Raw genomic sequence first — 22,619 nt, forward strand, 5'->3', positions numbered from 1 at the left:
TTTAATTAAAAGTTTAATGGATGTGTATAGAGCTCATTCCCCCAGTGAAAACTTTAGATACTATTGCATGGCAGTGAAATTCTGATAGTAGTGCATTATTTTTTAAAACATAAAATTAAAATGGTAATAATGGTCCAACTAGAATCTTCGAATGCAAAATAATTAAAAATTATGGCCAATCTTCTACGCTTCACCTACAATTCTGTACAGCATAAGAGACAAAGTCACTCTCTAGAGTAAAGAGAAGAAAGTCCATATGGGTCCATGGTTAAGAATTGAGTTTCCATTAGCAACTCTGGGACCATGATGATTGTTATGCTCAACCTATGTTAGGAGTGATTGCAACCAAAACAGTATCTTTTAAAATGATTTATTTTTTTCAGTGTAGTTTTATCTTGCTCCCCTCAATGCCTACCTATTTCCTCTGATTTCATGTACTTGAAGTTGAACTTTCAAACTCTCCTCCATTTACTCTGTGATGCTTTTATATAGACCCTTTGAGAAGTCAATATCCAATTTAATTTTTCTCTACAAAATTGAAACCTATCTTGTACGATGAATTCACTGCTTAGAAATAATTCAACATGTGGCCTTGTTATTGACATAGAAATTCAACATGTTTCCATGAAGGTCCATTAGAAACAGAGTGAGTTTTTCAAACATTTGATGATATATCATAATTAAAATATTTCATAAGGCATTTACATTGTCTCTCTATCAATCACTATGACAAGAAAAAAATTAAAATAAGCCCCTGACTGATCTTATGAGATGAGGGCAATAGAGGTTATTTTTTTTTAAAGCAAACACAATTTATTTTTCAAGTTCTTCTGGTGTTTGATAACAGTTTGCTGTTATTTATATATTGTATGTGCTTCTTTTGATCAGATACAAATTTTAGTAGGGAAATAAGCAAACATTCCTAAAAATGAATTATAAACAACTGTATTTTAGAATACTAAAAGGATTTTAAAACTTTCAATTCATCAAAGTTAATATCTTTCCCTAATTGAGATAATGGAAAAACAAAAGTGTAGACACTTTCATGGCTTTGGGGAAACGATCTTCACGCCCCCAAGGTCATGTTCCTTAGCAGCCACTGTTGGGATCTGCTTCCACTACAGTCCTGCATGGTAGGCACCATTTTGTCTTCTTCAGAAGGTTCATCGAGGCATTGGTTACTGTTAACATGTCTCAAGGTGAGTCTCTGTAAAAGATAACCAATAATCAGTGCAACCTATTTTCATATTTAACTTCGCTAGTTCATCAGATTAAGTCTCTTTTTAAAAAAATCCTTTATAATTTTTTTAGTATAAACACAGGGATATGTTTGTAAAATGAATAGTGCAAGAGGCTCTTAATTATTATACAAGTTTCACTGTTAGGATTTCATCAATTTCTAATGCACCTTTATCTGCAGATGGTTAAAGAAATTGGCTGACATTCCTCATGCATTGCCAAGAATTCAGGCTCCTTTGTAAAAAGCCCATTTGTGAGCTCTGAGTTCACTTGAGGGCTGCAAATATTAACATGCTTTCACAAAAGCTTAGTTTTCTTAGGCATGTGTTAATTCAGTAACCATTTGGTAAACATGCAAAGAGATGTCACAGCTGTGACCCAAATGAACAAAACCGCTAGAGATGTTCCCATTTCAAAATACTAAACACGCCATAGTATCTGTGTCTATGAGATATTCAGTGTAGACAAATGATTATCATAGCAACAAAGACCTGTTACTTGATAGTATGATCATCATATTTTGATTTTCACTTTTAAGCATCTTTAAAAATATCAATATCAAATATATAAAATATATTTTATATCAAATATAAAATATCAAATATAAAAAAGATGTTATGGTCATATGTTTTAAAATATCATATATGTATCTTACTTTCGGCATAATAATGATATTCATTAATAAGCACACTCTCAGTACCAAATTCAGATAAACATTTTAAGTCCACATGTTTTATACATGTTAATTTATGCACACAAATTATATATATTTCTGCTCAGTTTCACAGGCAATGCCTAGAATTTTTTTAAAAGATTGTATTTATTTAGTCATGAGAGACACAGAGAGAGGCAGAGACACAGGCAGAGACACAGGCAGAGGGAGAAGCAGGCGGAAGCTGAAGGCAGATGCTCAACCCCTGAGCCATCCAGGTGTCCTAGAATTATTTTATATGCACAACTGCCAACCAGAAGAAAAGTGTTTGAATGTATGGGAGGTGATTTGCAGGTATATCTCAAAAAGAAAGTGCACTATATACTTCTGTTGCCAATACCTAAATTAAAGGCAGACAAACTGTTTTTGTGGGAGGCGGCTTTTGATATCACATTGGATTTAAAAATGCGATGGGGGGCATGCCATAAAAATGGTGGAGAAACATTGCCTGGACAATTGTCATTTGTTTGCATTAGGACTGCATACATTGGGCTGCACCGCCCTGAGGAAATACTGAACGGAGAATAAATAGGCTTGTGGTGGGATGCTTCATAGTCAACGAGCAGGAAATTAAAAGTTCAAGGTTTTTGGATGTGAAGGGGATTTCAAGATTGAGACCTTTGTTGTTCTTTCGAAACACAAAATAAAGCTATTTATACCAAAGAGAGAGGGAGTGAGAGAGAGAGAGAGAGGATGAAATGGCCAAAGGCCAAAGATAGGCAAGAAGATGGTTGATTTATGCTTATGGTGCCAGAAATAGTGCTGTTGCCTTATGAACCAGTAACCAACTTGAAAAAAAGATACAAAACTAAAAATTTTTTTCTAGAAAGTTTTAGTAAAAATTAACAAAACATTCTTTATTTTTGTTACATACTTGAGGTTCTGTGTGTATATATATGTCCTCTTTCAAAAAAAGCCATTTACCCTTGCTTGCTTCTAGTAGACCTTTTTTTTTTTTTAAATGTATGTGACTTTAAGGATCAGATTGAGTATAGGTTGTCAAGTACACAAACAATAATCGTTTGTAAAAGATTAGTATTTTTTTTTTTTGTAAAAAGTTTTTTCTTTGAAGGAATTCATCAATAGTCCAAAGCCACCATCCAAAAGGTAACAAACAACTCACCAAAAAACCTCTCCTTCCTAATGTAGTGCCTAGAAAGCCAGACATTTTAGGGTCACCTAGACCTAAGGTGAATTCCTGCTCCCCCCTTCCGAGCGGTGAAGATCCGGGCGAGCTACCCAACCATTCTGAGGAATCGGATTCTTTGTCAGAAAATGCTTAATTATACTTATGGGTATTCAAAAATGCCCTTTTCTGCTTAAAAAAGTCAACTTTAGTCAACTGTGTACCTGCGATCCTTTAGCAACCTGACACGTTTCTAGGCAACACGGCTTCTGGCAAAAGTAACCTCCGGAGGGTTAGGTGCACCTGCATCTGATCACCTCATCCTGAGCACCTGCCAGGAAAGCGAAGCACGGCCCTCCCGGGGGGCCACCCTGTCATTTGGCACAGGCCGGTTCCGCGGAGCTGGCTCCCCCGGGCTGCGCCCACTCCTGGGAGGCCTGCCCAGAGCAGCACCTGCGCTTTCTGTCCCAGAATCTGTAAGTAAACTTGGGAGACGAACCCAGATCCAGACGCAGGGAAACGCCGGGACACCTGCGCCCCGATGTTTCTAGCAGCGATGTCCGCAGTAGCCACACTGGGGAAGGAGCCTCGGTGTCCATCGACAGATGATGGATAGAGAAGCTGTGGTCTATGTGTACAGTGGGATGTTCCTCAGCCACTAGAGACCACAAATACCCACCATGTGCTTGGACGTGGATGGAGCTGGAGGGTATGATGCTGAGTGAAGGAAGCCAGTCGGAGAAGGACAAACATTACACGGTCTCATTCATTTGGGGAATAGAAACAATAGTGAAAGGGAATAGAAGGGAAGGGAGAAGAAATGGGTGGGAAATATCAGAAAGGGAGACAGAACATGAAGACTCCTAACTCTGGGAAACGGACTAGGGGTGGTGGAAGGGGAGGAGGGCAGAGGTGAGGGTGACTGGGTGGCGGGCACTGAGGGGGGCACTTGACGGGATGAGCACTGGGTGTTATTCTGTATGTTGGCAAATTGAACACCAATACAAATAAATTTATTATTATTAAGAAAAAACAAACTTGTGAGACGAAATGTCTAGTTAAGTCTAAGAAGACCCCTTGTTGGGCGTCCCACTACCAGCTGTGCTTTGAAAATGGACTAAGATAATCTGTGTAAATTGCCTTGTGCACGAGTTCCCTGGTCAACATGTCCAGACTCTCCCAGCTTTCTAACTCCTCTCAAACGTAGGTTTAACGAAACCAATGCCCTTTCTCTCCACCCCTCTCGTACCTCCATTCAGCCTGGTCATGCCCATTCCCAGCTCAACGGTGTCTTCTACTAACCTTTAACTGGTTCATTTGAACCCGAATAATGCCCTAACTTCCCGCGTGCTGTCATAGGGAGGTATTGCACAATGGAATGGCCTTTATTTACAGGCTAATAATCCCCTCAAGATCAAGAGTTAGGATATATTCTTATTGCGCTCTTTATAAAAATTCCATAACAGGTTTTTGACAGGAACTGAAAAATGATTCATTTTATTGCTCACTGAGGAGATATTCACAAATCACACAAGTGATAAGAGAGAGAATTTTTAAAAAGCTTTTATTATTATATCACTGAGCCAACCACAAAGAAATACTTAGATATAATTTATAAAGTTATTGAAAATTACATCTTAGTCTTCAAAAATACATTTGCTTAAAGCTTCAGGGTTTAAAATAATAAATTCTAGAAAAGCTATCCTAAATCTTCACACAACAGAAGTATCTGAATAGAAATGAAGAAAATTAACTAATTTTAATATTCCGAAAACAATCCATTTTTTTGGCTATGTTAGTTTTCCTTTTAACTAATTTGTTTCAGTTCTAATGCAAAATCTACTGTTATATAAACATGGCTATAGTTAGCCTAAAAAAAGAGCTAATATGTCATAATGTATTCCATTAATTATATTTATACATATATAAATATTTGAAATAAAGTCAAAACTGGAAAATACTTACTAATTAATAATAGACCAAACACTACTTAATATAGTCAGCCTCTAAATTAATAAGCAGCTAAGAAGTAAAAGAAGAATAACTCCATGGAGAAATAGCACATAAAGATTTTTCTTAAGTACATTTTAAAGAAGTTTCTAGATTTCAGTAACAGAACATAACAAGAATAGTAAAATAAATTCAATACAACACAAACTTCCAAAACTTATTAGAGAACATAATCAGTAGGATTCTTGAAAATAGTTCTAAACACTTCCATTCTTGTATAGTTTCTTAGTAGCCATTTTTGCAAAGGGCTATCATTACATGTTTCCACAGTGGGCTGCTGGGAGCCATCAGCCACTTTGCTTACTGAGAGACAGGATTGGGTGATTATGTGAAGAAGAGTGTGGGTCTGTTTGACAAAGAAAATAATGAATAATGACAAAATCAAGTACAAAGGCAGTAATCAATCAATCATACTCGGCAACGTACAATTTCTACTGGATGAGGATGGAAAGCACACGTCACAATAATTGCATCCATGGAACTCTGAGCCACATCCTTTTAGGTGGCTTTAGTATCAACTGCATGAAGTAGGGGTAAATGAAGCTGAGACGGGAAGCTGGGGAAAAGCCTGAGATCAAACGGTGAAACACTTTGAGCAAAAGGTTATTTTGGACGGAAGAGGTATATTCTCAGGGCTCATTCTAGTGCTAAAATGTTGTTGGGTGCTCAGTGGGTTATTTTGTGAGGAGGAGATATTCAAAACCGTTGAATATCCAGAGAGTTTTCAATTATGGTTTTTGGCATCTTTATTCCTTTGCCCTAAATTTGAGTGGGAGCCAGGGGAAAACCTAGGGAATAATTTAGCTTTAATTTAACTCTTTGCTTTACTTTGTACAGGGTGGTACTCGGATTGTTTCCACATGGCTAACCTGTGCTAAAAGAGTTGCACGTGGGCACTGCCACTTTCATCTAAATGTCAATGATAAAGTCAATGAAGAGCAGAAAAAGAGAAAGGTCAGCTCCCCTTATGCTCTTAATTTGACTTACTTCTCCTCAGCACAATTTGTAATTAATTTGTTTCTTGTTTTTTTATACATTTCCTGGTCAGGAACATGAGCTCCAGGAAGGCCAGGACCTGCATACATCGTCAAGCCCAGTGCCTGCCTGCCCACAGGGTTCACTTTTTCAGTTTTGACTGAAATACATAGTTGATCAGCCAATGCAGAAAATAAATTCTGATAAAATTAGACTACATCCCTTCAGCAGCTTACTGGCCACAAATAGTTGGATTTCCCATTTCAAAGACTTAATTTCTACAGTAAAACGGTAGATGAATGGTTTATAAAAATACAAAAGATGACAGCATATATAATACATTTTATTTATGAAAAGACTATGTTCACTACATAGTTCGATTTGTTAAGGAGGCTAGTTTTGTTTTTTTAACCCTACGTGAATTTCCTGTCTAAAATTTCCTGTTTAAAATTCCTAAGCTTGATAATCCTCTACCTTCAGTGATGTTTCTTTTTATAACAAATTTTTCTTGGTAAATGTCATGTTAACATCAAAGACCCCAGTGCCAATGACTGTGAATTTAATCTGTTATTAAAAAGAAAGATGACTTCTAAAGTTGCCCTTGATTTAAAATGAAACAAAACATGATTTTTCTTATGCTCAGAAAATATAACTACAGAACATAAATACAGTATATGTTTTTTTCCATAATAATACATTTGTAATATTTCCCCCTAAAATAATATCACATGAATGACCATGAAAAAAATTCAAAGAATTTCACTCCTGGTACTTTTGAAAAGGCACTAAACCAGAAGGAAAATTAGAAATCTCAAATAATCCCATTGAGAAAAAAGGTATTTTTCATTTTAAAAAACCCACAAAAACATTTAGTATTTCCATCTGCTTGAAAAAGAAGTTTATTTACTTATTTGTCTGAGTAGTCTGTCTAGAAAAGAATATTAATATTTTATGTGTTTTCCAGTTATTTTTGTGCTTATATTATGCAAATTTATTAATGGTAGCCATCCAATTAAACATGCTTCCACTTTATCGTGGGTTTTCTTATCAGTCTTATCATCTTTCTTATCATCAAAATAATCTAAAAACATAAGAAATACACAGTTTCTACAATGTAGATTTGCCAAAAGTCATTTCACTTTTCCATTTGCGGAAAGTATATTTTTCCAATTTGGAGCTATTAGAAATAATGCTCTAACAAACATCTCTGAACATCTCTCGCCACATCTATAATCATTTATTTAGAAATGATTCTTAGAAGTGAAATCACAAGGTCAAAAGGTATGAACATTTTAAAACATACTAGAAAAGTTTTAAAAATTCTATAATAATTATTTTGTAATAATAGCAGTACCACCTAACATTTCTTGTGCTTATTATATGCCAGGATACTGTATGCATATGAGTTTTACTATACCTACACCAGTGTTATATGTCCAATTAAAAACATTTCTTGACATAGGATAAGGAAAGAAATAGATAAAAGAATACAGATGAAATGATTTTTATGTACGTATTTTTGATAATTATAAAAAGCCAAGAAAATGAAAAAAAAAGTTAATTTAAATATTTCTCCTGTGCGGATTATTCAAGGCCTTGCATATGTTTATACTGGGTGTACATTTTTTTTCTTTTAAATATTCTTTTTTAAGCATACCAGCCCTTACCATACTTGTTGCAAATGGCTCTCACAACTTTGGAAGACTGTCATGTTAACTCAGTTTTGAAAGTAATGTGACATACCAGCTGACATGAAGCATACTGCCAAGTATCTTTTCCTTTGCTTCATTTAAAATATTGACTGAAAACAGGGTAATATGAACCCTAAGCTAGTACTGGTTTTTGTTTACAACATTACTCAATTTTTCTCCTCTGAGGTATGAAGCACTAGTATTTCATGACAGAATTTTAGCCATATTATTTTAAGATGTGCAAGAAAATGATTAATAATTCCCATCTTTAAACATATCTATATGGTTTGCTATTTGAGACAAAATGTGTCATGGAGTATCCCTAAATCTGTCCTTTTGAAGAGGCAATTACTATTGAAATCAGACTACAAAAACAAAGTAAATGACAAAGTAAGACTTTCAAATTGTAAAATCAAGTCATACTTTTCTACCTTTTTATTAAAAAGCACTAAGTGGAAAACTTGATAATTTAATTAACAAATAGTAGTGACTGCATGGTCAATTAAAGAATCAACTATACAGGCCTCAGTTTAAAAGATGTCATACTAAGATGAAGTTTAGTTGGAAGAGTTAAAAAGTTTAAAAGGAAAATCAACTAATTATTACATATAATGATAAACAAAATAAGAAAAAATAGACCGTTACAGATATTTAATAGCTAAGGTAGTAAGATTTCCCCTATTGATGAAGTACAAAATCATAATTCAAAACAATTAATATAACAAAGTTGTTATTTAAAATGATAACTATGATGTCCTGATAAGGTGAACTGTGTTTCTTTAGAACAGAATATGAGTATTCTAAAGACTAAGTGTAAATGTTTAAGACACAAAAACTAAAATTATAATACTCTACTATTGAAATTCCTATTCACTAGTTGAGTCTACATAAGAAACCACAGCTATGGGTCAGTGGGAATACAGACAGGTAATACTAGCAAGATACACACAGCCTTCTAAAGGTAAATTGAGCCACTCTTTACTAGGAGTGCTACACGGGGAAAGGGCGGGTTGCCACTATAGATTACTACTTACCTTGAAATTATATTGCCATTTACCTGCTTTCTGATGAAGGTAAATAAAAAAAGGAGGTATTAAGTAAAGTCTAAACTCAAGCTTCTGTGATTTCAGTAAATATCAATCTGACATATTTTGCCTCCTGAAAAAAATCCCTTATCTTGTGACTCTGGGAAACATTTGATACAGATGGATATTGAATTCATTTTCTCAGTCAACTTGCTCAGTCACATGAAAAGCAAGACTTATTTTTAGCCTCATATTTTGCTCCCATGTTTTTTCTTTGTTGCATAGTGTTTGTTGAGCGTAAGTGTTCTGTTCTAAAATTAGATTCTTACGCTGTATATAGCTGCTTGGACGTTCAAAAAATGTGATTATGTGTACTTATTGTCGAAAAATGTAAATTTCAGATGGATTGGGACACAACTGCAATGTTCAAATAGAATATAAGAAAATCTGAATAAAATAGAACGGATGGACGACAGAACTTTGTAAAAATACTCTTTAAAATATTTCAGTGAGATAAAATCTAGGGTTCCCTTTTTTTTTTCTTCTTTGTTATAATTCTATGGCAATGGTTTTCATAGCACCAAAGTGTTGAGGTAATTTATTTAAGAGATTCTAGACAAGGTAAGGATCTTGTAGTTTTGCTTATGATGCTCAGTTGCCCCCAAGTCAAACACGTTTAGCCAGCTGTAAAATAGCACCAAATTAAATTCATGGCTGTGTTGAAAAACACTTAGCTAAGAAAGTAGGAACTTCTACATTTCAAATCAAAGTAGGCCCAAGACATGTATTTACTAAGCCTCTGCTTAGTTTCCTTCAAAGAAAAGGAGAAGCAGTTAGATATTAATTGTTTAGGAATATGTGTAAAGTTTGTAAGCAATTAGACCATACTGACAAAGTAGTTTCAAGACTTCATCTAAATAGACAATGTTTGTTGCAGAACATCTTCCCCATTATTAAGGAAAGGAGAAATTCTTCGTGAATAAAATTTGGTAGCACAAATAAATGATAATATTAAATAATTCCTTTCATTTAAAATAGTATATACATTTAGCTTATCAGAGCAGCATCACTCAAAGTACCTAATTGTTTCTAGTGTTTCAGTGACCTCAAGAGGCCATGCAGTGTAGTAGAAAGATGGCTGGACTCAGTGCCAGAAACCTGGGGTCTAAACCGAGAGGAGCTACCTAACACTCTAAGCTTACAATTACTAATGGGGAGAGCACAAATAATAATATTATCTTATAGGACTATTGTTAGAATTGCTTGAGAAAACAGATGAAAGCATAGACACTCAAGAACTTTTACTCCCTCCTCTTTCTCCCCACTGCTCACCTAAGAAGCAAACAAACTTGATAGACTCTATATTTTGAGGCTTTATGATACTGTTTCAGTTTTTCTCCTCTGGATATTCTAGTAATTCTGCTCCTAATTACCACTTGCTTTTCTAAACCTGAAAGTACTGGGACGCCTGGGTGGCTCAGTGGTTTAGCACCGGCCCTCAGCCCAGGGTGTGACCCCGGGGTCCCGGGATTGAGTCCCATGTCCGGCTCCCCGCAGGGAGTCCGCTTCTCCCTCTGCCTGGGTCTCTGCCTCTCTCTGTGTGTCTCTCATGGATAAATAAATAAAATCTTAAAAGGAGAAAAAAAGTACTGTGGGTGATAAAGTGTGAAATATTTGATCCGTTCACATTGCGAGGTTCCCAATTGAGCTGATGACTAGCTGTCTTTGAGTGTGTTATTAGAACTGAACTCTCGTCCCCGCCCGGGTGGTATGATCTTGGGCCTACTCTCCTCCTGATAAAGGCTGAAACAACAGGACTTTAAGAAAAGTTTTAACTCTTGTAATTCGTGAACTCCACCAAGTTTTATTCTGCTTTGATAGCAACCACCTCCGAGGTTTCTCAAAGAAAAATAATTCTGCCTTTGACAGCAGTAGCTAAAGAATCAAATTAAAGAAGTAGCAAGCAGCACTTTCTACTTCCCACGGGTCAGACGCCAGAAGACCAGTGCTCCTTGGCAGGGACTCCTCTCTCCCATCTCAGCACCCCTCACCCTTCTGCTCCCTATCCTTCCCCTGTCTCTCCTGGAGGCCTGCCATTTTCCAAAGCATATTTATGCTTTTTCCTGACTTTGCAACAATTCCAACAGTGTATAAAAAGACTAAGGAAGATAAGTAGATGTTTGGCCACTGTCTAGACCTATCTGTCTCAAACTTTAATATGTATGTAAATGACCCGGGAATTTGTCAAAATGCAGATTCCCAAATAGTGTGTTTGGTAGGGATCTCAGATTCCTAATTTCTAAAAAGTTCCCAGGTGTTGTTACTATTCCCAGAATCATACTTTGGGTGGCCTGGGTTTGGGACTATTCGTAGACTAAAGTGACTCCAAGTACTGTATTTCAATTTCTTTAATAAAAAAAAAAAAAAAAAAAAAAAAAAAAAAAGTCTCTTTCTTTCTGACTTTTTCACAAATAAAATCTTATTTCACAGCTGAAATTTCCAAAAAGGCAATTCATTATTCCTACACTTATTCTTTTGTGACTTCTCCACATCATGATTTAGACATTCATATATTTGGCAAAAAAAATCTACACTATAATTTAAAATGTTAAATGTAGACAAGTTGAACATCACAATTTAATTTTGAAAACATAAACATATAGGAGAGTAAAGTAAGCTGTGTTATGTAATCATTACAATGATCAGACTGTTTATTTGAGAACCATTTCTCGACTTTTTTGGTATATTATGAGCTTTTTGGTGTGTGTTTTAGAAACAAAGTTTCCATGATACAAAATATCAGAATGCTGGAAAAATCCTACAGTAGATAACTACTAGTTATCCAAAATAGTAAATTTACAAAAACCATTTTTAATTCCTACATGAAGCAACCTGTTTTTTTCTCTTTTCTTTCAAAATCCCTTAGTATTCAACAATCTCTCTACTGGCTGATTAAAACATCAACGAAATATAGCTACATGCCAACAATATAGTTATTTCAGAAATTAAAGAATCTGAGTTATGACTATAGCAGCCATTATCTGCTCCAAAATTAAAGTTTGAAGGTTAAAAGTAGTATTCTGAAATGCAACCCTCTTCATCTTATAAAAGTATATATACTCATTCCCCTTTCCGTAGAAACATATGCTAGATTTCTTTATTTTTAGTGCAAGCCCAATAAAATCCTGGGCTCCTGATGAAAATTAAGGAGCAACAGCAACAACAAAAAAATTTCTTAAAAAAAATACAACGTGCAGAATTTCTCCTTTATCTGTACATTTATCTGTATTTTTCCTCTTGGAAGAGGGAGGAAGCCAAGGTTCCAGGTTTACCCCCATGTATTATTGAAGGAAATATCTTCTGCAGCCTTAATAGGAAAGGTGGTGATGATGAGAGCTCAAGAGAAAAACGTGGGGGTCAAACGAAGGTGAATGAGGTATTGGAGAGGGAAGAGTCTGAATAGAGCACACTGGTGTACTACGTGAAAGATTTAGGATGTTTGCCCTTCATTATGTCCCAGAAGAAGAGTGTTTTATGTTCAAAGAGCTTGGCTATCTTATATAAATTTTAGGGGCACATAATTTTACCCCTACATAATCAGTTTCAAATCACATAAAAATTCAGTAAGTTGTCCTGCTAAAAAGCTACATCGTGCAAATTGAAACGACATTCAAAAAGTTTTTAAAAAGAAGACCTTGTTGCAGTATCAATAATATCAACAACTCCGTAGATCGGTCTTAAAAATGTTACACTTAGGTGGATCACTGCATTTGTGAAACTCATTTGGCTCTAGCGCATTATTTATCTTGCAAGAGTAGTTTCTTATCTGAAATAAGTCACCAGCAATTTAATAATGTGGAAAATGTAACACAGATGACCCAATTCATTTTGCTAAGCCAAGGGAACTGAAAGAAATGAAGCTGTTTCAAGGCAACTTCCTTATGGAAAAGAAAATATTTCTTTTTTATTAGCTCCATCTGATGGCTGATCTGATTTTTACACACTGCCTGACTATAAATCCCCAACAGTAATTTTATTGTTTTCTCTCCCTCTCTTCTATCAGAAAGATGTGCTATATTGAGAAAACGCCCCTTACCTGATTATGTGCCTTATTAATGAATTTTGCAAAGTATTTTTCTATTATAAAGAGCATTCATGCTAATCTTACCAGCTTATTTCTTCTTTCCCTTAAATTGAGAAGCATTAATATTAGATTATAACAGTGTAAAATTTGGAATTTGAAAAATGGAAATATTGTTGATATCGTCCTATAGTGTGCATCTTCATACATACCTGTCAGTTAGGCACAGCTGGCTCCTTATGTTAAGCATGTAAACATGCTAACATGTTTTAAGCACTTAAAAATGACCTTATTTTTCTTATTCATTTTTTATGCTAATGAACTCATTTGACAAAACCTATACTATACCATTCTAACGCTATCAGTTAGAAGCCTGTATGCTTGAAAATACAGTTCTTCCAGTGCAGAAAAAATAGCTTAGGATTTAAGTGCACTTGAAATATATAACTGAGTTTAAGCTTTAAATAATAAGTAAATTAAGGAAAAGACTATACCTCAGCATCATATTCCCATAACTGATTTCCTCTCATGTGGTGGCATTTTAACATGATTACAGGTCCACTGAGTCTAGACACATCCAAGCACAAGTCGTCAGTTCGGATTTCTTTGTCAGCGGTGTAAGAAAATACCTGAAAATAGAAAATTCAACAAATAATCTCCTTAAAAGCAAAGATGTCCCAGTATAGATTTCTCTGTGGAAGCATTCATATCAACTTGTGTTTCCAAATGGTCTCTGCTGTGTGATCTTGAGAAAGCTAGTTTACTTCTCTGAGTCCTTTTCCTCAACTGCAAAACAGAGACAGTGTTATCTGTTTTATAGGGTTTTTGTGAAGTCCCAATTTAACAAACTAAATTATTAAACACATATTATTTGCTGGCACCATATTTCCTGCACTGTACTTGCCTTATATATCTCACAACAGAGTCAGTAAAATAAAGTTTGTTAACTGTATGGGACCCCGCAGAGGGCAGTCCCTGTTCTCACCACCGAATGACCAATTCCCCGATTCTATAGAGAGGATAATGTTTTTCATTAAGACATTTAAATCTTTCTTTCCATAAGAATTTCATGTAAATTTTATTAAATATTGTCAGTGTGTTTCCAAAGGCTGTAGAATTAGCTTCTCTAGAGGCCTCATTAAAGAAAGGTAGGCCCTACACTTAAATTTCTCATATGGTTATAGCTGAGCTTGGCTACAATTCTTCTAAAACTATCCAAGAAATGATAAGGTGGATTGTAGATTCATTGCTAGCTATTTTAAACCGATACTATAATAATCTCTACTTTTTAAACTCCTGGTGTGAATAATTTATGTATAGCATTGATTATTTAAGGGTCATGAGAGTTGTTAATAATTATACAAATTATTTTCTCCTGTTGGCTCTGATAAGCATGGCTCAGTATTCTGTGGGTATTTTTTTCCTTACAATGTCAAGACGGAGTGTAATGAGGATCTTTTAGGTTCCCAAAGCAGTCTGATAAAATTAAAGGAAGTCAGCTCTACAAATCCCCTATAAACTCTGGATCCCTAGTCTGTAAGCTGAACAAGTTAGTCTTGAAAGGTTTCCCCCTTTGGGACACCTGGGGGGCTCCGCGGTTGAGTGTCTGCCTTAGGCTCAGGGCGTGATCCCGGGGTCTGGGATCCAGTCCCACATTGGGCTCCCCATGGGGAGCCTGCTTCTCCCTCTGCTTGTTTCTCTGCCTCTCTCTCTCTGTGTCTCTCATGAATAAATAAATTAAAAATATATATATTTGAAAGAGAAAAAGAAAGAAGAAAGAAAGAAAAAGAAAGAAAAGAAAGAAAGAAAGAAAAGAAAGAAAGAAAGAAAGAAAGGAAAGAAAGAAAGAAAAGAAAGAAAGAAAGAAAGAAAGAAAGAAAGAAAGAAAGAAAGAAAGAAAAGAAAGAAAGAAAGAAAGAAAGAGAAAGAAAGAAAGGTTTGCGTCTATAGTATGCGGACTCAGGGCTGCCCCGAAAATCACAAGTGGTAAGAGGAAAATTCAGTCAATGATAAGGAAATTCTTCACCAAGGTTATACATTCTACTCAACAATATAAAAACTTGAGAAGTATATGAAGTTCATTATATACAATATATTATAGATTTCCTGTACGGCATTCAAAAAAAAATTCCTATCTTTAGTACTTTTTAATGTTCATAGTTTTAATGGAAATTATGAGTAACCAAGAGAATAAAAGAAACACCCATCAGATATAAGTACTATATCCTTTCCAAACATGGTATTTATTAATACAACATTTAATTTAATACAAACATATATAGTTAAATAAATGAATCCAGTAGTAAGTCTTAATTTGAAAGAGGGAAATTTTTCAAGAAATTTCTCTTATCTTTTGTTTTAATGTGAAGTATAATTTTCCACATTGAAATTATTTTCTTTTAGTTGTAGACAGATGTCAATATAATGGAGACACCAAAGCATCCACATTTGGCATTAATTTTGTATGATGAGTATAATCATGGCATGAACAATGATTTCTCCTCTGGTCTCTTATGATAGTTTGGAAACTTTACCTGTTGAGAGAAGTCAACCACATTTTTATTGCTTAATTCCTAATGGTACTTCATTCTATGGTCAATCAGTAGCTATCTTAAGTGATTTATATTTAAGAAAGATATATTTGAAAAAAAAAGAAAGATATATTTGTAGAATATTTTTTGAGCCTATATATATTATCTGAAATTATCTTTCTTTGGCCTTTGCACTTGAAAAAAATTTTAACAGATGTTAAAATACTTGGTCCACAAATAATTTTTCCCTTAAATAAAATCTGTATATGATTCTTTCGTTGTTTTCTGGCATTAATTAATTTGTTAACAAATCCTAACAAATAATTAATAGTATTAATTTATTCCTCATACCTGAGAATCTTGTTTTTATGCTGGAGTGTTCCAAAATGGTTTTTATTCTGTACAACAATAAAAAGTCAGTGTATATCAGTAAATACATGTCCTTCTTGATTTTATCTGGAAATTATCAGGCTCGATCTCAATTATTTACTCTTTGAATCTATCATTTTTTTACCCATAATTGTCATCTTTGTGTCTTTTCCTATCTCCTACCACAGCAGGTTCATGGAATTCACTTTGGGATAGACTAAAATTTTATAGGCAAAGTACTTTGTAGAGATCCAGGTACACAGACAGCAGTCAGTAATTGATATTTAGGGTCATTACCCCAGGCTTAGAGGTGTTCTCAGAATGTGGCCTTGTATATGGATTCCTGCCTTGATAGTACATCAGTTCCGGAAGAATTTTAGGACAGGAGCCCAGCAGGCTTTGCTCTTGCTTCTCTATGCCGGTCCCTAGGCACACAGTCTTGAGGAGGGGGTCTCATACTCGATGACAGACCGTCTTGACTCTTGCAGCATATATATTCACCCCTGCTGAATTTCTTATGACTTTGGGAACAACTTCAAATCTTGTTTTAGATTCCCGAGGAAGCAGGTGCTCAATACCCCCATCTGAGTTGGTATGTGTAGTTCCCGGCAGAGTATCTGCCCAATCTGTTCTCCTGCTGTCGTTTAAACCTTTATTCTTGATTACAGGTAAGATTTTCAATCTTGAACACATATGAAGCACATTAGCTTAAGCATCACACATGGTGATGACTTTACAAGATTGAGTTCCTCATTTGTGAAGTCTGATTGTATGTTTTTAACAAAAATTGGACACTATTCCTCCTTTTCTAGTTATCAAATTGCTTTATCTTTGGTTATCAATACTGATTCTTGGGGCAGCTCAGGTGGCTCAAAGGTTTAGCGTCGCCTTCGGCCCAGGGTGTGATCCTGGGACCCGGGATCAAGTCCCATGTCGGGCTCCCTGCGTGGAGCCTGCTTCTCCCTCTGCTTGTGTCTCTGCCTCTCTCTCTCTGTTTCTCATGAACAAATAAATAAAATCTTAAAAAAAAAAAAAAACTGATTCTTACTAAAACTGTAAATGAGTTACACAAATGCTAGATTTAGCATGTATTTTCAGTTGCTCCAATGCCAGATTGTTTCGAATAACAATTGGTTAAGTCAGTCTCATCACCTTAAAGGTGACTAGAAGCAGAGTAAAATAATCAATCTCAGTGTCCTTCCACCATTATTAAAGACGAATAAACAGGAAGTTAATATTAATTGAGTACCTATCTGCGTTAGAAACCATGTGTGATATGACTCATAAATATTAAATGAATTTGCCCTGTTATGTTGTACAATTACATCCCTACTCTTATGCAGACCAACTTAACAGTATTGCAGAGCATAGTAGAGCTCTTTACATGAACCATACAGATGCAATAATTTATGGTGCTTTGGAAATTCTATTTTGCATCTGATCTTCCTATGTTGTAACACATAGAATTATGAGCCACCCAGCATCACACATCTTCCTTTGTTGTCTGTTGGTCAAGGTAGCACTAGAAACATGACTAAAAAGGCCGTATTTGCTCAATTGTTTTAAGTTTAGCTATCTTAGAAGAAGTGCTAGGTCCTTTGTTCCATTTTGAGGGCCTTTTCCAAAACTACTTTGATGCCTATAACAATTCAGTTTTTATTATCTCATATTAGTTTGCTAGGCTGCCATAACAAAGCATCATGGACTGGGTGGTTATTAATCTCCTCAGAGTGCTGGAGGCCATACATTCTATTGGTTTCTTTCATGGACCTCTCTCTCTTTCTTGTAGGGGACCATTTTTACCCTGTGTCTTCTATTGTTTTCCCTCTGCCGGTGTTCTAATCACTTCTTCATATAAGAACATCCATATTAAATTAGGGCCCACCCTAATGATCTCTTTTTATCTCAATCACATCTTCAAAGACCTTATATCTCTGACTGTAGTCTCATTATGAGATACTGGGATTAAGAGTTCAACATGTGAATGGGCCAGGGGTGGGGACAGAGGAGCACAATTCAGCCCCTGACACCTACCAATTCCTTACACTGAAAGAAAGAATGCCTCTTTCCTATCCCCTGAAAACTACAGGTTTTGGGGCTTACTTGTCCAGGACCCCTGGGAATTGAGTTCAGAAATTAGAATGATCTGTTTAATATTATTAATTAAAATTCTAAAAGAAATGTAATCCCAAGTCTTCTCCTCTTTCCTAAATTGGACCTGCTTTGGGTTGGAAGCCTGCCATGGGAAAGGGCTTGGTTGACTTCTCTTATTTCATCATTTTGGGAGCTTCATTTCTTTCTTATCTCTCTTGCCCACACCCAAATTCCCCCAGGCTGCTAATTGGGTTTTGATTCCCCCAGGGTGGTAAAGGCATCGGAGTCTTACCTAAATTGTCTTTTGATAACTCCTTCCTGTTCTCTGGCATGGCAGAGATTTAAAGCCCCTTCTCCAGAGAATGTTCATGGTTCTTTAGAGATTCCCGCTGCTAAGTACCTGTCACTGTAGTGCAAATAAAAAGGACAATGCATATTTTATAAGTGGGCCACTTTTTATGACTTGACCAACTTGGGGAGCAAAGCTGACTCAGGCAATGAAGTCACTACAATTCAGTTATCACAGGGCAGCTTTCCTACGTGAGGGTCAAGCGACAGCCTGCCCTATTCCCCAAGAGCAGGAAGCATGTAGCAAGCAAGCTCTTGGAATGGTGTTCCACGGGATGAAAATGAAAACGCAGGATCGTAGGGCCCTGCTTGCTGGCAAGGGTTGCACCCCCAGGAAGCCGCCCCTGCCTTGAGTCCTCCTCTCAGTAAGGTTTGTTCTTGAAGCTAGAATCCCACCCCCTCCTCTCTGGAGGGAGGGCAACTGGTCTTTTTATAGAAAACCTTAATTTTCTCCACCTTGTGGTACCTCCTGTTATGGGTTAAATTGCATCCCCCAAAAGAAATGCCGACCCTCGGGCAGCCCCCGTGGCCCAGCGGTTTAGTGCCTGCCTTCGGCCCAGGGCCTGATCCTGGAGACCCGGGATTGAGTCTCACATCAGGCTCCCTGCACAGAGCCTGCTTCTCCCGCTGCCTGTGTCTGTTCCTCTCTCTCTCTCTCTCTCATGAATAAGTAAATAAATAAATAAATAAATAAATAAATGCTGACCCTCTAAGCACCTCTGAATGTATTTGGAAGCAAGGTCATTGCAGATGTAATTAGGCAAGTTACCATGAGATCATACTGGGGTAGGGTGGACCCTTAATCCGAAATGACTGGTGTCCTTAGGAGAAGACAGAGATGGAGCCGTGCACAGAGAAAAGTGCCTCTGCAATGATGGAGGCAGAAATTGGAGTCATGCGTCATCTACACGCCATGGGTCTTGCAGGCAAACACCAGAAGTTAGAAGCAGCAACAAATGATTGTCCCTTACAGGTTTGAGAAGAAATATGGCCCTCCTGACATCTTGGTTTGAGACTTGTAGCCTCAGGTATTGAGAGAGAACAAACTTCTTTGTTTAAGCCCCTCACTCTGGTTGTTTGTTACGGCGGCCCTACAAAATTTGTAGCCCTCCTTTTATTCCATAAGGTGGTTGAAAGGTCTAAAAGTCATGGAGGCAGTTTCTAAATTGACATTGCACATTTTGCATAGGGAGGTCTGATTTTAGATTTCACATTTATCATACCTCGGTGTCTGGGCTGAAAATCGTAACATCCAATTTTGCTTTCTGAAAGCATCAATCATTTTTACAATCATTTTTCTATTTGAATATATCTTCAGAGAGTGGTTTTTTACTGTGATGGGGTGAAAATACCTGCTTTTATTGCAGACTTTATAGAGACCAGATTAATTTCTGTGCCTGAATTGAGGTACTCAAATGAGTTTAGGAACAATTCCTAACATATGAAAGGTGACAGCCAATTCCAATGTCAGTTCCTTTCAATCTTAACATTTTTTTCAGAGAAGGTAAGCATTTTCATTACTTCACATATGCGTGCGATTTGTTCTGGATTTTTCACTTTGGGGAGTATGTTCAAAGTCATTTATTGTATATTTTTTCAAATACAAGTAAAGCATCTCAACAATTTTCAAGGACCGTTGGGAGAATGAACTAAAATATTTTGCATAGTGCTTCGTTTCACACAAGGAAAGAACGTGTCTCTACCTACCGTGCTGAAAATCCTCATCTTGTATAGTCAGTTTTTTAAAACTACCTTTATCTTTACCCCTTTGAAAAGTTCGAAATTTGTAAGATCCTAAGCAAATCTTGCTCAGGGCGGCCTAGGCAGCTGCTCCCCAAACTGGGGAAGCAAGTCGGGCGGGGCCGCAGGGCAGGCGGGGGCGGGGGCGGGGGCGGGGGCGGGGGGGGCGCGGCCCGGGACCCCCCGCAGCACACACCCTGGTTCTTATGGGTCTACACTACGTTCTCGTGTAGCCCGTGTGTGTTTAAAAGGTCCATGGGCATATTTGATTCGGCTTTACTGTGCGGGCTGTGAGTTGTGTAGACCTGGCACCGCGTTCGTGGCCCGGCCGTCCTGGGGGCTCCCGGTGTGCGCTGGAGAGGCCGATCCCGCGGCTCCGCCAGCCCCGCCAGGGCCTCCCCGCCCCGGGCCTCCCCTGCCAGGGCCTCCCCGCCCCCAGCCTCCTCCCCTGGGCCTCCCCCGCCCCCGGCCTCCCCGGCCCGGGCCTCCCCGCCCCCAGCCTCCTGCCCTGGGCCTCCCCCGCCCCCGGCCTCCCCGCCCCCAGCCTCCTGCCCTGGGCCTCCCCCGCCCCCGGCCTCCCCGCTCCCAGCCTCCTCCCCTGGGCCTCCCCCGCCCCCGGCCTCCCCCGCCCCCGGCCTCCTGCCCTGGGCCTCCCCCGCCCCCGGCCTCCCTCGCCCCGGGCCTCCCCGCCCCCAGCCTCCTGCCCTGGGCCTCCCCCGCCCCGGGTCTCCCCGCCCCCAGCCTCCTGCCCTGGGCCTCCCCCGCCCCCGGCCTCCCTCGCCGGGGCCAGAGCCGCCCCGCCCGCCCCGCCCCCCCACCTCCTCCCGCCGCCTGCTGCCTCCTGCGGCCGCGCCGGGTCCTTGGGCCTCGGGGCCCGGATCCCTTAGGTATTTGAGGTGCGGCCGGTCTGCGGAGTCTGTTAACAGGGACCCAGAAGGGTAAATTATCTTCAGACGCTCGCGCACGCAGGGCACAGTTTTCTTCTCCCACCTTGGGTAGGAACAGCCCAGGTGAGCTTGTATTGAAGTAGTAAGATTGTTTGACAGCGAACCCGAGGCCCTCGGCTCTGCGACCGGCTTTCTCGGCCGTCCTCTCCGGAGGCGCCAGGCCTGGGGGGGCCCGACGGGGGGGGGAGCAGGCCTGGGGAGGAGCCCCCGACGGTGGGGGGAGCAGGCCTGGGGGTCCCGACGGTGGGGGGGAGCAGGCCTGGGGGGGAGCTCTCGACAGTGGAGGGGGGCGAGCAGGCCTGGGGAGGAGCCCCCGACGGTGGGGGGCAGGCCTGGGGGGGAGCCCCCGACGGTGGGGGGCAGGCCTGGGGGGCCCGACGGGAGGGGAGCAGGTCTGGGGGGGAGCCCCCGACGGTGGGGGGGGCAGGCCTGGGGGGGCCCGACGGGGGGGGGAGCAGGCCTGGGGGGAGCCCCCGACGGTGGGGGGGGGTGCGCAGGGGCCGTGGGTCTGTCCGGCCTGCGCGCGGAGCTCCCGGCCGGGGCCTGGGGCGCCAGCAGCCGCGACGCGCTGCCCCCCACACTGAGCGGCGCCGGCACCTCCGCGGGGCGGCCTCATCGCGGCCTCACCGTCACCCGCACTGGCTTCTCGCCCGGAGCCTCTGCTGGGCCCCGACACTGCGGACGTGCGCCCCCAGGCCCCCCGCGCTGCTCCGGCCCGGAGTCGGGTGACCCCCGTGACCTCGGGGGCCTCGGAGGTCACCCAGCTGCTTCTCCCCATGACCCCGTGGGCCTCGGAGGTCACCCAGCTGACCCCCGTGACCTTGGGGGCCTCGGAGGTCACCCAGCTGCCCCCCCGTGACCCCGGGGGCCTCGAGGTCACCCAGCTGGGTCACCCAGCTGCTGCGGCCCGGAGTCTGGGTGCCCCCGCCCCCGGCAGGCCCAGGCGGGGCGGCAGGTCACCGGGCGGCGGGCCCGGGGCAAGGACACGGCTCCCCTGCGGCCTCAGGAGCAGCGGGTGCGCGGGTCACGGAGCCGCCCCCCACGTGCCCTGCCCCCGGGACTAGTTACCTGCTCAAAATGCAGGCTTGTAATCCGCACTCGCTGACATGGTCTCATCTTTTATTTCTAAAGTCTTGCTGTCCCAATAACAAATGCTGAACATAGGTTTCTGAACACTATGGAAACAATTCTAGGACAAGAATATGTGCCCAAGAATCACTTCTTGAAGTAAAATGAAAACAATTTGTCTTTGGGATCTCTAGCTCACTTTGTAAACTACTGAGCAAGAGAGTAAGGTACTATAGTAAGCAGGATTCATTAATACAATAATAGATGGGACATTTCTGTTCCTTCCTATTCTATATTCCTTCTACTTCACCTTTAAATCTTCCCATTTTAAACACCACTGATGTTACAGTCTATGTATGTTTAATACTTTACTCTGCTGAAGGGTTTAAAGGAAGTCTACATTTTAAGAACTCTGATATATATAAGCATTATGCTCCAGGTACTCATACTTTACCAGTGTAGCACCAAAGAATAGAAATTGCAAGTTTAAGCCCAATTGGATATCCCACTAGACAGGCTTGACTGTGCAGATGCTGGTTTTTATGTGGCTGTGGTAGAGTTCTCAGGTGGCCCCAAGATTCCCATCCCTATATACTTGCGCTTTATACACACTCTCGCCTTGAGTGTGCGTGAGACTGTGCTTGCCAGGAAAGTCACTCCACA

General features: G+C 39.8%; 1 protein-coding gene and 1 long non-coding RNA gene across 6 annotated transcripts in view; one reads left to right on the plus strand and one right to left on the minus strand.

Moving 5' to 3' along the window:
• Nucleotides 1–354: 354 nt before the first annotated feature.
• The window catches only part of GALNT13 (polypeptide N-acetylgalactosaminyltransferase 13), a 537,911-nt gene continuing 515,646 nt past the window's right edge, over nt 355–22,619 (minus strand). For 3 of the 5 annotated variants that reach the window (XM_077883055.1, XM_077883056.1, XM_077883054.1), the window contains 2 exons: nt 13,354–13,488; nt 5,157–5,433 (listed from right to left, as the gene is read on the minus strand). In XM_077883055.1, coding sequence (XP_077739181.1) covers nt 5,248–5,433; nt 13,354–13,488 — 321 coding nt within the window. In that variant the 3' untranslated portion in view covers nt 5,157–5,247. Of the gene's footprint in view, nt 1,208–5,156; nt 5,434–13,353; nt 13,489–22,619 lie in introns of those variants that run through there. The other 2 variants (XM_077883057.1, XM_077883058.1) reach the window with 2 other exon arrangements.
• On the plus strand, nt 5,569–6,274 carry LOC144304528 (uncharacterized). The gene is made up of 3 exons (XR_013371480.1): nt 5,569–5,708; nt 5,925–6,041; nt 6,136–6,274. It is a non-coding gene; the product is annotated as an uncharacterized LOC144304528 (long non-coding RNA).

This window comes from Canis aureus, chromosome 34, assembly GCF_053574225.1.
Source record: "Canis aureus isolate CA01 chromosome 34, VMU_Caureus_v.1.0, whole genome shotgun sequence".
NCBI lineage: Eukaryota > Metazoa > Chordata > Mammalia > Carnivora > Canidae > Canis > Canis aureus.